This window comes from Procambarus clarkii, chromosome 37 (genome assembly GCF_040958095.1).
Source record: "Procambarus clarkii isolate CNS0578487 chromosome 37, FALCON_Pclarkii_2.0, whole genome shotgun sequence".
Classification (NCBI taxonomy): domain Eukaryota; kingdom Metazoa; phylum Arthropoda; class Malacostraca; order Decapoda; family Cambaridae; genus Procambarus; species Procambarus clarkii.
In genome coordinates, this window is record NC_091186.1 from 27,862,498 (window position 1) to 27,875,197 (window position 12,700).

A 12,700-nucleotide genomic window follows, 5' to 3' on the forward strand; every position below is an offset into this window, starting at 1 on the left:
GCCTGCTGTGTTGTGCTGGCCTGCTGTGTTGTGGTGGCCTGCTGTGTTGTGCTGGCCTGCTGTGTTGTGCTGGCCTGCTGTGTTGTGCTGGCCTGCTGTGTTGTGCTGGCCTGCTGTGTTGTGCTGGCCTGCTGTGTTGTGTTGGCCTGCTGTGTTGCGCTGGCCTGCTGTGTTGTGGTGGCCTGCTGTGTTGTGCTGACCTGCTGTGTTGTGCTGGCCTGCTGTGTTGTGCTGACCTGCTGTGTTGTGCTGGCCTGCTGTGTTGTGCTGGCCTGCTGTGTTGTGCTGGCCTGCTGTGTTGTGCTGGCCTGCTGTGTTGTGTTGGTCTGCTGTGTTGTGCTGGCCTGCTGTGTTGTGCTGGCCTGCTGTGTTGTGCTAGCCTGATGTGTTGTGCTGGCCTGATGTGTTGTGCTGGCCTGCTGTGTTGTGTTGGCCTGCTGTGTTGTGCTGACCTGCTGTGTTGTGCTGGCCTGCTGTGTTGTGCTGGCCTGCTGTGTTGTGCTGGCCTGCTGTGTTGTGCTGGCCTGCTGTGTTGTGCTGGCCTGCTGTGTTGTGTTGGCCTGCTGTGTTGTGGTGGCCTGCTGTGTTGTGCTGGCCTGCTGTGTTGTGCTGGCCTGCTGTGTTGTGGTGGCCTGCTGTGTTGTGGTGGCCTGCTGTGTTGTGGTGGCCTGCTGTGTTGTGGTGGCCTGCTGTGTTGTGCTGGCCTGCTGTGTTGTGGTGGCCTGCTGTGTTGTGCTGGCCTGCTGTGTTGTGCTGGCCTGCTGTGTTGTGCTGGCCTGCTGTGTTGTGCTGGCCTGCTGTGTTGTGCTGGCCTGCTGTGTTGTGCTGGCCTGCTGTGTTGTGTTGGCCTGCTGTGTTGTGCTGGCCTGCTGTGTTGTGGTGGCCTGCTGTGTTGTGGTGACCTGCTGTGTTGTGGTGGCCTGTTGTGTTGTGCTGGCCTGCTGTGTTGTGGTGGCCTGCTGTGTTGTGCTGGCCTGCTGTGTTGTGCTGGCCTGCTGTGTTGTGTTGGCCTGCTGTGTTGTGGTGGCCTGTTGTGTTGTGTTGGCCTGCTGTGTTGTGGTGGCCTGCTGTGTTGTGGTGGCCTGCTGTGTTGTGTTGGCCTGCTGTGTTGTGCTGGCCTGCTGTGTTGTGGTGGCCTGCTGTGTTGTGCTGGCCTGCTGTGTTGTGCTGGCCTGCTGTGTTGTGGTGGCCTGTTGTGTTGTGTTGGCCTGCTGTGTTGTGGTGGCTTGTTGTGTTGTGTTGGCCTGCTGTGTTGTGGTGGCCTGCTGTGTTGTGCTGGCCTGCTGTGTTGTGCTGGCCTGCTGTGTTGTGGTGGCCTGCTGTGTTGTGGTGGCCTGTTGTGTTGTGGTGGCCTGCTGTGTTGTGCTGGCCTGCTGTGTTGTGCTGGCCTGCTGTGTTGTGGTGGCCTGTTGTGTTGTGAGGTTGTGGCCAGCTGTGTTGTGGGGTTGTGGCCCTTTTTTTTTTTTTTTTTTTTTTTTTTTTTTTTTGAGATATATACAAGAGTTGTTACATTCTTGTACAGCCACTAGTACGCGTAGCGTTTCGGGCAAGTCCTTAATCCTATGTTCCCTGGAATACGATCCCCTGCCGCGAAGAATCGTTTTTTCATCCAAGTACACATTTTACTGTTGCGTTAAACAGAGGCTACAGTTAAGGAATTGCGCCCAGTAAATCCTCCCCGGCCAGGATACGAACCCATGACATAGCGCTCGCGGAACGCCAGGCGAGTGTCTTACCACTACACCACGGAGACTTTTGTTGATTCAGTTACTTTGTTGCATAAGAACATAAGAACAAAGGTGACTGCAGAAGGGCTATTGGCCCATACGAGGCAACTCCTATTTATAACCACCCAATCCCACTCGTATACATGCCCATGTTGTATCAAAATAAATGAAGCTAAAACACAAACTAAGATATCCCTAGGCCTAGTATAGCACACATATGTACTATATTAAGCCTCAGATATTGTGTATTAGGCCTAGGAAGGTTAGGATAGGTTAGCTTAGTGTGTCAAAGCAACACAAGTCAACAATACTTGTGTGTTGTCTTCTGTTGCTCTGCCCGAAACACTGCGCGTACTAAAGGCTTTACAAGAGTGTAAATACTATGCTATGTGTTCTCACAAACCCATTGTACCTTCTTGTATATAAATAAATAAATAAATATATAATAGTTTTCCAGTTTGTCCAACTCAATAGTTCACATTTATTCTTTCTAATGTCGCTGTCGGTGGGTATATATAGTATAGTGTTGGTCGTGACTATTACGACTACCACAAGAGGCGGAGGGCCGGACACACATGTCCTCAGGTTTTCATAGTACTTGAAATTGAAATAAGTTTATTGTGGTAAAATAAACACACAGGGATGAGGTAGCTCAAGCTATTCAAATTCACTTCAAAATACAATATACTTCAAATAATGAATGACTAACATATTTAATTATATGTTGGCCAAATTGGCTTCTTGCTGGCCTCCCCGGGCCGCATGGAAGTGGTTGGGCACGTGTACTTTCACCTGATGGCTGTGTTCACCCAGGGAGTGAACAGTTGTTTCCTGGGGAGGGTCAGTAGTTTTCCCCCCTGGGGGAAAGGGGACCTCCATACAAGGCTAAAAGTACCTAGATACACTGTCTTCCTGTCCGCCAGACACCGGGAATATTATTATATAACAGTTGTTTATACTATAAATACCTGTGACAGGACCTAGCATGAACCGGTTGCAGGTGTTCTGACGGTGTTCTTCACATGTTGTGTTCTTGTATAACTTCCGGACCTGGCCGGGTCATGGACTCTTACTCAAGAACATTTTGGATTCACTTTTGAATCGATCTGTTTGAATGTCGCGGAAGACAACGGTTTTAACGGACGAATTGTCCCGCTTTTGTGGATTTTTGGGTAAAAATGCCACAAAAACAAATCTGATAAAAGGGAGTATTTAGGAGGTTCATGATGTTAACATGAGGTATATTTCTGGCCATAGAACTAAAGGAAAAAGGAAAATGGGTTGTAACTCATCACCGGATTGAAATACCAGCCAGATGAGTAGGCAGTTACTCACCCTGAGAGCTTGTGAGTTAGAGGTGAGTATGCTGGAGAAGTTTTCACTCAAGCGGTGAGGAGTGAGTCTCGTCTTAGATGAGAGGTGAGGCGATTTGAGTGAGAGATGAATATCCAAGGTGAGAATGAGTGTGTATGAGACACACTATATATAGTCCGCTCGACACGCCTGCTCTCCTGACACTGATGCCGCCCGCCGTGGGCAGGCCACGCCCCGTCCCCACCGTCGCCACGCCCCGCCCGGGCAGGCCACGCCCCGCCCCCACCGCCACGCCCCGCCCCGCCCCCACCGCCACACGCCCCGCCCCCACCGCTACACGCCCACCGCTACACCTCGCCCCCACCGCCACACGCCCCGCCCCCACCGCCACGCCCCCCGCCTCCACCGCCACGCCACGCCCCCACCGCCACGCCCCCCGCCCCCACCGCCACGCCCCCCGCCTCCACCGCTACACCCCGCCCACCGCCACGCCCCGCCCACCTTATATGAAGAAAGTATGTCTCTAAAATCTGTAGTCATTGTTTTTTCCTAAGTTCATTTATTGATTTTATAATAGCAATAAACATGCTACATTTGCATATATTATTTTTTTGGGGGGGGGGGACTTTGACTATTTGTATTAGGAAGACTAAACATGTTTTGGAAAATCCCCGACTACAGATCCTTTATTGTATGCTAATGTGTCAGAAAAGTGTCATAGACTGTTTATATCTGAAACGTTTGGTTGTATATATACTCCCTTTCAAATGAAAGGGAGCTGCCTCCCATGATGCTAGGTTACCGAAGGACATATCCTCTTCTTTTACATTTGAAATATAATATGCTCCAACTTCAAGAAACTGGTGGCACTCTTACCCCAGGCGCCGAGTGTCGCACTACCAACGGGGACAACATTGTAGAGAAAAACTTATAACTGAAAACTCCACACCCCAGAAGGATTCGAATCCAGACAGCCAGGAGTTATTTATTTATTTATTTATTTTATTTATTTATTTATATATATATATACAAGAAGGTACATTGGGTTTGTGAGAATACATTGGATAGTACAGTATTTACATTCTTGTAAAGCCACTAGTACGCGCAGCGTTTCCGGCAGGTCCTTAATCTAAGAAAATATTAAGTAGGTAAATACTTGCAAAATTTATTAAAATTATAACAGTTACAAAGCAAGAAAAAAATTAAAAGATGAGAGAAAATTGTAGGTATATTAAAGCACATAGGTAGCTCAGATTGATTGTAATGACAGCTTGAATGGTAGTTTAACAGAACTTAGCAGGCACAATACAGCATATGGCTAGCACATAAAAGAAGACAGCAATGAACACAGTGATAAAGTTGTTTGGATTAAGTACATAAAGATTGGGAGATTGGGTAACACTAGATACAGAGCAAATTTAAAGCTCAGTGTAGGAAACTACGAAGATGAAATTAGGTACTTTTTGTTTTTGTTTTTAAATGAGGCAAAAGTTGGACAGCTTTTCAATTCACTAGGGAGTGAGTTCCATAGACTGGGTCCCTTAATTTGCATAGAGTGTTTACACAGATTAAGTTTGACTCTGGGGATATCAAAGAGAGATTTATTTCTGGTGTGGTGATAATGGGTCCTATTACATCTGTCCAGGGAGAGTTTCAGAGCATGGTTTGCATTTAAGAACAGGGTTTTGTAAATGTAGTTGGCACAAGAGAATGTGTGGAGGGAGTTGTTATTTAGCAAGTTTAGGGAGTTAAACAAGGAAGCTGAGTGTTGTCTGAAAGCAGATTTTTGCTGTGTGATGATGGGCTTAAGGTGGTTTGCAGTGGTAGACCCCCATGCACAGATACCATAATTAAGATAGGGGTAGATTAGTGCATAATATAGTGAGAGGAGAGCAGAGTTAGGAACATAATATCTTATTTTAGAGAGTATACCAACTATTTTAGAGACTTTCTTAGTTATGTGTTGTATGTGGGTGCTGAAGTTGAGTCTCTTGTCTAGGAATAGGCCAAGAAACTTGCCATCATTTTTATTACTGATGTTAATGTTGTCTATCTGTAGCTGAATTGCATTCGATGATTTGATTCCAAATAAGATGTAGATTCCAAATAAGATCTTTTCTATGTTTAGTGTTAGTTAGCTAGTTGACATCCATAAGTGGACTTTTTTTAATTCATTATTCACAACATTATTCAGTGTATGTGGGTGTACATGGTACCTTAACCACTCTACTATCAGTGACCGTGAGGTGATTTGATGAAATAACTATGCCCAAGAGTCAGAGAGGGGGGGGGGGAGTTATGAGTCTCCTTATAAGAGGAGACTCATAACTCCGTTCTGGTACTCTTAAGGGAAGGGGATGACTCATAACCCCATTCCTGACACCCTCAAGGGGAAGATGAGTCACTGCAACAAGTAACTCATATTCAGACATACGAGTACATCTGGGAGAGTACCTCCACGTGAGTGCGTCTAGATGGGTACGTATGGATGAGTATATAAGTGAGTATCTGTAGGTGAGTTTATCCAGGCGCGTACCCACCACAGCTGAGCTAAAAGAATAACAGCCCTGTTCTCTGTACAATTGTCGTTACCAGTTTAACCCTACGGAACAATAGCCCCCTCCCCAATCCCCCGCCCCCCTCCCCAACCCCCCACCCCCTCTTCACTGACCACTCCCCCCCCCTGAAGCCCCTGTCACCCACCTTGGGGGCGCTCTTTCACTCACCCTATTCACCTAGCAGTAAACAGGTACCTGGTAGTCAGTAATTTGACCTCTATACTGACCTCACCAGTTTCCTAGCTCCCAGGAACCTATTTACTGCTAGGTAAACAGATGCAACAGGTGAAAGAAAACGTGTAGCATAAGAACAGCAACAGCAAGCATAAGAAATATTGCCGGAACAACCGTGGACATTTTCAAGAGGAAACTAGATTTATTCCTCCAAGGAGTGCCGGAGCAACCGGGTTGTCGTGGGTATGTGGGCCTGCGGGCCGCTCCAAGCAACAGCCTGGTGGACCAAACTCTCACAAGTCAAGCCTGGCCTCGGGCCGGGCTTGGGGAGTAGAAGAACTCCCAGAACCCCATCAACCAGGTATCAACCAGGTGTCCAAAATCATTTCTGTACCCACGCGGGAACGGAACCCGGGTCCCTCGGTTCAGAGCCGGGAACATAGAGAGGATTCTTTCCGTGTACCGCTGTACCGCTGTACCCACTGGACGGCCTGGAGACAACGGGTACACTAACACTGTAATTGGGTCGTTAGCGATATCGTCCCTGTAACTAGTTCAGTTTAGGTAAACAAGTTTTGGGGTTCAGTTCCTAAGATCAGTATGTGCCTCTGTAACCCTCCCCGCTGTCACTCACAGGATGAGTGTAACCTTCCCCGCTGTCACTCACAGGATGAGTGTGTAACCTTCCCCGCTGTCACTCACAGGATGAGTGTAACCTTGCCCACTGTCACTCACTGGATGAGTGTAACCTTCCCCGCTGTCACTCACAGGATGAGTGTTTAACCTTCCCCGCTGTCACTCACAGGATGAGTGTAACCTTGCCCACTGTCACTCACTGGATGAGTGTAACCTTCCCCGCTGTCACTCACAGGATGAGTGTAACCTTGCCCACTGTCACTCACTGGATGAGTGTAACCTTCCCCGCTGTCACTCACAGGATGAGTGTTTAACCTTCCCCGCTGTCACTCACTGGATGAGTGTAACCTTCCCCGCTGTCACTCACTGGATGAGTGTAACCTTCCCCACTGTCACTCACAGGATGAGTGTTTAACCTTCCCCACTGTCACTCACAGGATGAGTGTAACCTTCCTCGCTGTCACTCACAGGATGAGTGTAACCTTCCCCGCTGTCACTCACAGGATGAGTGTAACCTTCCCCGCTGTCACTCACAGGATGAGTGTAACCTTCCCCACTGTCACTCACTGGATGAGTGTAACCTTCCCCGCTGTCACTCACTGGATGAGTGTAACGTTCCCCACTGTCACTCACTGGATGAGTGTAACCTTCCCCACTGTCACTCACTGGATGAGTGTAACCTTCCCCGCTGTCACTCACAGGATGAGTGTTTAACCTTCCCCACTGTCACTCACAGGATGAGTGTGTAAACTTCCCCACTGTCACTCACAGGATGAGTGTAACCTTCCCCACTGTCACTCACAGGATGAGTGTAACCTTCCCCACTGTCACTCACTGGATGAGTGTAACCTTCCCCACTGTCACTCACTGGATGAGTGTAACCTTCCCCGCTGTCACTCACAGGATGAGTGTTTAACCTTCCCCACTGTCACTCACTGGATGAGTGTAACCTTCCCCGCTGTCACTCACTGGATGAGTGTAACCTTCCCCGCTGTCACTCACTGGATGAGTGTAACCTTCCCCACTGTCACTCACTGGATGAGTGTAACCTTCCCCACTGTCACTCACTGGATGAGTGTAACCTTCCCCGCTGTCACTCACTGGATGAGTGTAACCTTCCCCACTGTCACTCACTGGATGAGTGTAACCTTCCCCACTGTCACTCACTGGATGAGTGTAACCTTCCCCGCTGTCACTCACTGGATGAGTGTAACCTTCCCCACTGTCACGCACAGGATGAGTGTGAAACCAACACTCACAGGATGAGTATGTAACCCTCCCTCCAACACTCACAGGATGAGTATGTAACCCTCCCTCCAACACTCACAGGATGAGTATGTAACCCTCCCTCCAACACTCACAGGATGAGTATGTAACCCTCCCTCCAACACTCACAGGATGAGTATGTAACCCTCCCTCCAACACTCACAGGATGAGTATGTAACCCTCCCTCCAACACTCACAGGATGAGTATGTAACCCTCCCTCCAACACTCACAGGATGAGTATGAGGCCACATACCTCATGAACTAAGCCATCACCAACATACCCTCACATAATAGTACTATTTATACCGCGAGCATTGTTCATCGGACTACACTCAAACGTCCATCGTATAGAAGATAACAAAAAATACACATCAAGACAATACACCTTAGGGCGTGTACTGCCCTAGGCTATGTATATAAGACTGTGAGGAGCGCTGCAGGGCCATAACCGGGCTCTCTCCTTCTCCTCGTCCTCACCTTGGGCGAGGCCAGACCTCAAGCAATTGACTCGTTCGTTTGCTTGGTCTGCTAACAATCCAACTACCAAGTTCTGGAATACTGTAATTGTCTTTGCCACTTTGGGTATTTGACAGCTGCAGGTAAAGGGAGCCCTGTTGGGTACCTAATTCTTTAACTTCTCGAAATTGGATTAATAGAAGAGGAATCCTATTTTCGGGTCCTTGTTTTGCCCTGATTTGTTTTGTTTTGATCATTCAAAATACGGTGAGGAGGAAAATCAAACGAGCAACGCGGAAAGCTGATTTGATTTCCGAGTATAATACGTTTGAAGGAGAGACGGACCCGTTTTCCCGCGCTCTCACTATCAACAGCCGGTCAAGGTAACTATATGTTATTTTCCTTGGATTATTTTATCAGTTTAATTACTTAATATAAGTCTAAACGAGTGACTTTTTTCAATATTACAGAGAATATTTGTTTAATATGTCGGATTCTCATTATAACTAATTAACATCTTTTCGAGATTCTCGTTTTCTCTTGGCTTATGAAGGATTCGAACCTGATTAGCCAGGGGCCTCTATTCCCCTTGGCAGTCCATTACCGGCCTAAACGAGGCAAAAAAGAGAAGGAACTAGAATATCTGGTGACATGTGGGCCCTTTAGTGTCATGGGGGTTGACCTCGTGACCGTGGTGATGATCTAGTGACCTGTTGTGACCTGCAGGATGGAGGATGCACAGCTGTATGTGGCAGCCAACGGTCTCCAGCGGCGGGACGCCCTCCTGGTGCTGTCGGAGTACCTGCCTCAGATGGCCTGGCGCCAGGATGGTGAGACCGTCCTCGACGTGGGCTGTGGCTCAGGTGGGTGACAGTGTGGCTCAGGTGGGTGACAGTGTTAGTGGCTCAGGTGGGTGACAGTGTTAGTGGCTCAGGTGGGTCACAGTGTTAGTGGCTCAGGTGGGTCACAGTGTTAGTGGCTCAGGTGGGTCACAGTGTGGCTCAGGTGGGTGACAGTGTTAGTGGCTCAGGTGGGTGACAGTGTGGCTCAGGTGGGTGACAGTGTGGCTCAGGTGGGTGACAGTGTTAGTGGCTCAGGTGGGTGACAGTGTTAGTGGCTCAGGTGGGTCACAGTGTTAGTGGCTCAGGTGGGTCACAGTGTTAGTGGCTCAGGTGGGTCACAGTGTGGCTCAGGTGGGTGACAGTGTTAGTGGCTCAGGTGGGTGACAGTGTGGCTCAGGTGGGTGACAGTGTGGCTCAGGTGGGTGACAGTGTTAGTGGCTCAGGTGGGTGTCAGTGTTAGTGGCTCAGGTGGGTGACAGTGTTAGTGGTTCAAATGATAATGGGTATAACACCATTAACTAACACCAATGTAACACCATGGAAGGCTTGAGGAATACATTTACAGAGAATTAAGTTGCCTGTGTGGCTGGTTGAGTCAACAAGTTCATGACGGACTGTTAATCTTTGACAAGTTCGCTTTAATTAAGAAATTTAGACAAAAACAGGTTTGCAAAAGGGTTACATAAGAATAAAGGGGACAATGGAAGGGATATTGACCCATACGCAGCAGCTCCTATCTATATCCATCCAAACTCAATTCATCCTATCTACGCTTGCGACAGTCATGTGATCCTACGGCCGGTAATCTGATTCCTTCTATAAATCAGATTTACAATCAGTTTTATTAATCAATTTCCGAACCAGTATTTACCCAGGTTGTTGGGGAAACATATTTGATTGCAGGTCACTGTATTGTTTGGAGTTAGGCGATAGAGACCTTGTCGAAGGTGATGGCGTTGCCTCACATGGGTCAATATAGTCTGTCTCTGTCATTGATGATCCTAATACAGCTCCTACCTAAGAGTTATTATCCTACAACTCACCTAAAGCTTGACTCTTAAAGCTAGTTCATCTACGAACCTTATTGTTAATTTTCACTAGGAATAAAATTCTCTCATTTTGCTGTGGGCTGCCCTGACCTGGCGAGGCTCACCCCTCTACAGGCGACGTGACCAGGAACCTGCTGCTGCCACTGCTGCCGCCAGTGGCGCAGGTGGTAGGGGTGGACGTCTCCCAGGAGATGGTCTCCTTCGCCTCTAAGACCTTCAGGCACGACGGCCTTGCCTTCCACCACCTGGATATCGAGAGAGCTGTCCAACCTCGGCAGGTCTTCCCCGATGGCTTTACTAAGGTCAGTGGCTTCCTGAGTTTACTATGGTCAGTCTCTTTTGGAGTTTACTTTGTTCAGTGACTTTTGGAGTTTATTAATATCACCGAGTTTGTGAGTAGCTTTACTAAGGCCAGTGAGTTTTACGGGTTTATTATGGTCAATGGGTTCGGAAAGACCAGCAGCTCTGTGGGTTTACGAAGATCAGTGAAAGTCTTACCTTAACAAGATCAGATTTCATGGGTTTACCAAGTTCAATGGCTTTGATGGTTTACCAAATATAGTGGCTTTGAGGAGTTTATAGAGATGCCAGGGGGAAGGGGGACTTTTGGCAAGCCATCGACATTTTTGTCCCCATCGAGGCCACTAGAAATAGTGGCCCCTCTGGTAAATTCAGGTAAATATTCTCCAGTATAATATGGTTTACGACCCAAGATTAATATTGATACCCTTGTGATGTTTCGCAGCTCGCACAGTATTAAGTGATAGAAAGATAGATTAGAAACCCACTCGGGGCAAGTGTCCCGGTCCCTTTGTTTACATTCATGGCGCATGAAACGCACCAACCAGCAAACGGTGACATCGTTTACAACGAACCATGCAGTTATCTACCCCCTTGTTATATTATGGGATGGGGGGGGCGCATTGTCGTTACGAGACGGTATAACATGTTATCTCATAACAGGTGTTCTCGTTCTACTGCCTGCACTGGGTGCAGGGGCAGCATGCGTGTCTGAACAACATGTACCAGCTGCTGCAGCCGGGCGGGGAGGCCCTCCTCGTCTTCCTGGCCCACAACCCGCTCTTCACCATGTACCAGAACATGAGCCACAAGTCCCGCTGGCACCAGTACATGCAGGTGGGCAGCTGTGGTGTGTCTGCCGCAGCTGTGTGGTGTGTCTGCTGCAGCTGTGTGGTGTGTCTGCCGCAGCTGTGTGGTGTGTCTGTCGCAGCTGTGTGGTGAGTCTGCCGCAACTGTGTGGTGTGTCTGCCGCAGCTGTGTGGTGTGTCTGACGCAGCTATGTGGTGTGTCTGACGCAGCTATGTGTTGTGTCTGCCGCAGCTGTGTGGTGAGTCTGTCGCAGCTATGTGGTGTGTCTGTCGCAGCTGTGTGGTGAGTCTGTCGCAGCTGTGTGGTGTGTCTGCCGCAGCTGTGTGGTGTGTCTGCCGCAGCTATGTGTTGTGTCTGCCGCAGCTGTGTGGTGAGTCTGTCGCAGCTATGTGGTGTGTCTGTCGCAGCTGTGTGGTGAGCCTGTCGCAGCTGTGTGGTGTGTCTGTCGCAGCTGTGTGGTGTGTCTGACGCAGCTGTGTGGTGTGTCTGACGCAGCTATGTGTTGTGTCTGCCGCAGCTGTGTGGTGTGTCTGCCGCAGCTGTGTGGTGTGTCTGCCGCAGCTGTGGTGTGTGTCTACCACAGCTATATGGTGTGTGTGGGTGTCTACCACAGCTGCATGGTGTGTGTGTGGGTGTCTACCACAGCTGCATGGTGTGTGTGGGTGTGTCTACCACAGCTGCATGGTGTGTGTGGGTGTCTACCACAGCTGCATGGTGTGTGTGGATGTCTACCACAGCTGCATGGTGTGTGTGGATGTCTACCACAGCTGCATTGTGTGTGTGTGTGTGTCTACCACAGCTATAGGACTTGTGTACACCTACAGGACGTGAACAACTTCGTGTCGGTGTACCAGCACAAGACGGACCCAGCCCAGGACATGATGGACCTGGCCGAGGACATCGGCTTCCAGATCGTCTCCTGCGAAGCCCCGGAGCTGGAGTTCGTCTTCGACAATATCAACTACTTGAGGAGTAAGTGGGCTGGGGGACGGTGGAGGGGGTGGTGAGTAGGAACACCAGCTGGTGCTTGTGTTCACTTCACAGCTGGTGAACACTGCACAGCACTCGTAACACTGGTAGACTGGTAGATATAACACTGGTAGACTGGTAGACATAACACTGGTAGACTGGGAGAGTGAGCCAAGACCCGTAGATTAATTGTTACCTAATATTCTGTAGACTTTACTTGACTTCGAAATACTTCGAAATGGATGCAACACTTCTTGTACCAATGTTGATGTAGTTGCAACACCTCTTGTAGCAATCTTGTTATGTTTGCAACATCTGATGTAGCTATTTTTACGGTAGCAACACATGAACTCCGATAAATAGAACGCGCTTGAAGACCGGACCCTTTTCTTCCTCACCAGATGCCATTAAGGCAGTGAACCCTTTCTTGAAGAGGATCCCGACGGAGGATCAGGAGGCCTTCCTGATGGAGTGCCTGCAGGAGCTGGCCAAGCTGAAGACCAAGCGCCAGGATGGCAGCACTGTGGCTCGCTACAACCTTATGATCGCCCATCTCCTCCGCCCGGAGTGACCACATCCCTGGGGAGAACCCTCCGCC

General features: G+C 49.0%; 3 protein-coding genes across 5 annotated transcripts in view; 2 read left to right on the plus strand and 1 right to left on the minus strand.

Annotated features, from left to right (window-relative positions):
* LOC123753094 (uncharacterized) overlaps window positions 1–3,225 on the minus strand; it is a 99,232-nt gene extending 96,007 nt beyond the window's left edge. For all 3 annotated transcript variants that reach the window (XR_011230705.1, XM_069337343.1, XM_069337342.1), the window contains exon 1: window positions 3,063–3,225. The gene's annotated coding sequence lies outside the window, so the exon portion shown is untranslated. The remainder of the gene's footprint in view (window positions 1–3,062) is intronic.
* A 22-nt stretch (window positions 3,226–3,247) lies between these two features.
* On the plus strand, window positions 3,248–3,568 carry LOC123765969 (uncharacterized). Its single transcript, XM_045754832.2, has one exon. The coding sequence runs from the start codon at window positions 3,248–3,250 to the stop codon at window positions 3,566–3,568; it is 321 nt and encodes a 106-aa protein (XP_045610788.2).
* A 5,291-nt stretch (window positions 3,569–8,859) lies between these two features.
* Window positions 8,860–12,673, plus strand: jhamt (juvenile hormone acid methyltransferase). Its single transcript, XM_045754877.2, has 5 exons — window positions 8,860–8,995; window positions 10,138–10,325; window positions 10,987–11,160; window positions 11,958–12,105; window positions 12,504–12,673. Exons 1-5 carry the CDS (start codon window positions 8,860–8,862, stop codon window positions 12,671–12,673), a joined length of 816 nt encoding a protein of 271 aa, XP_045610833.2.
* Window positions 12,674–12,700: the final 27 nt, after the last annotated feature.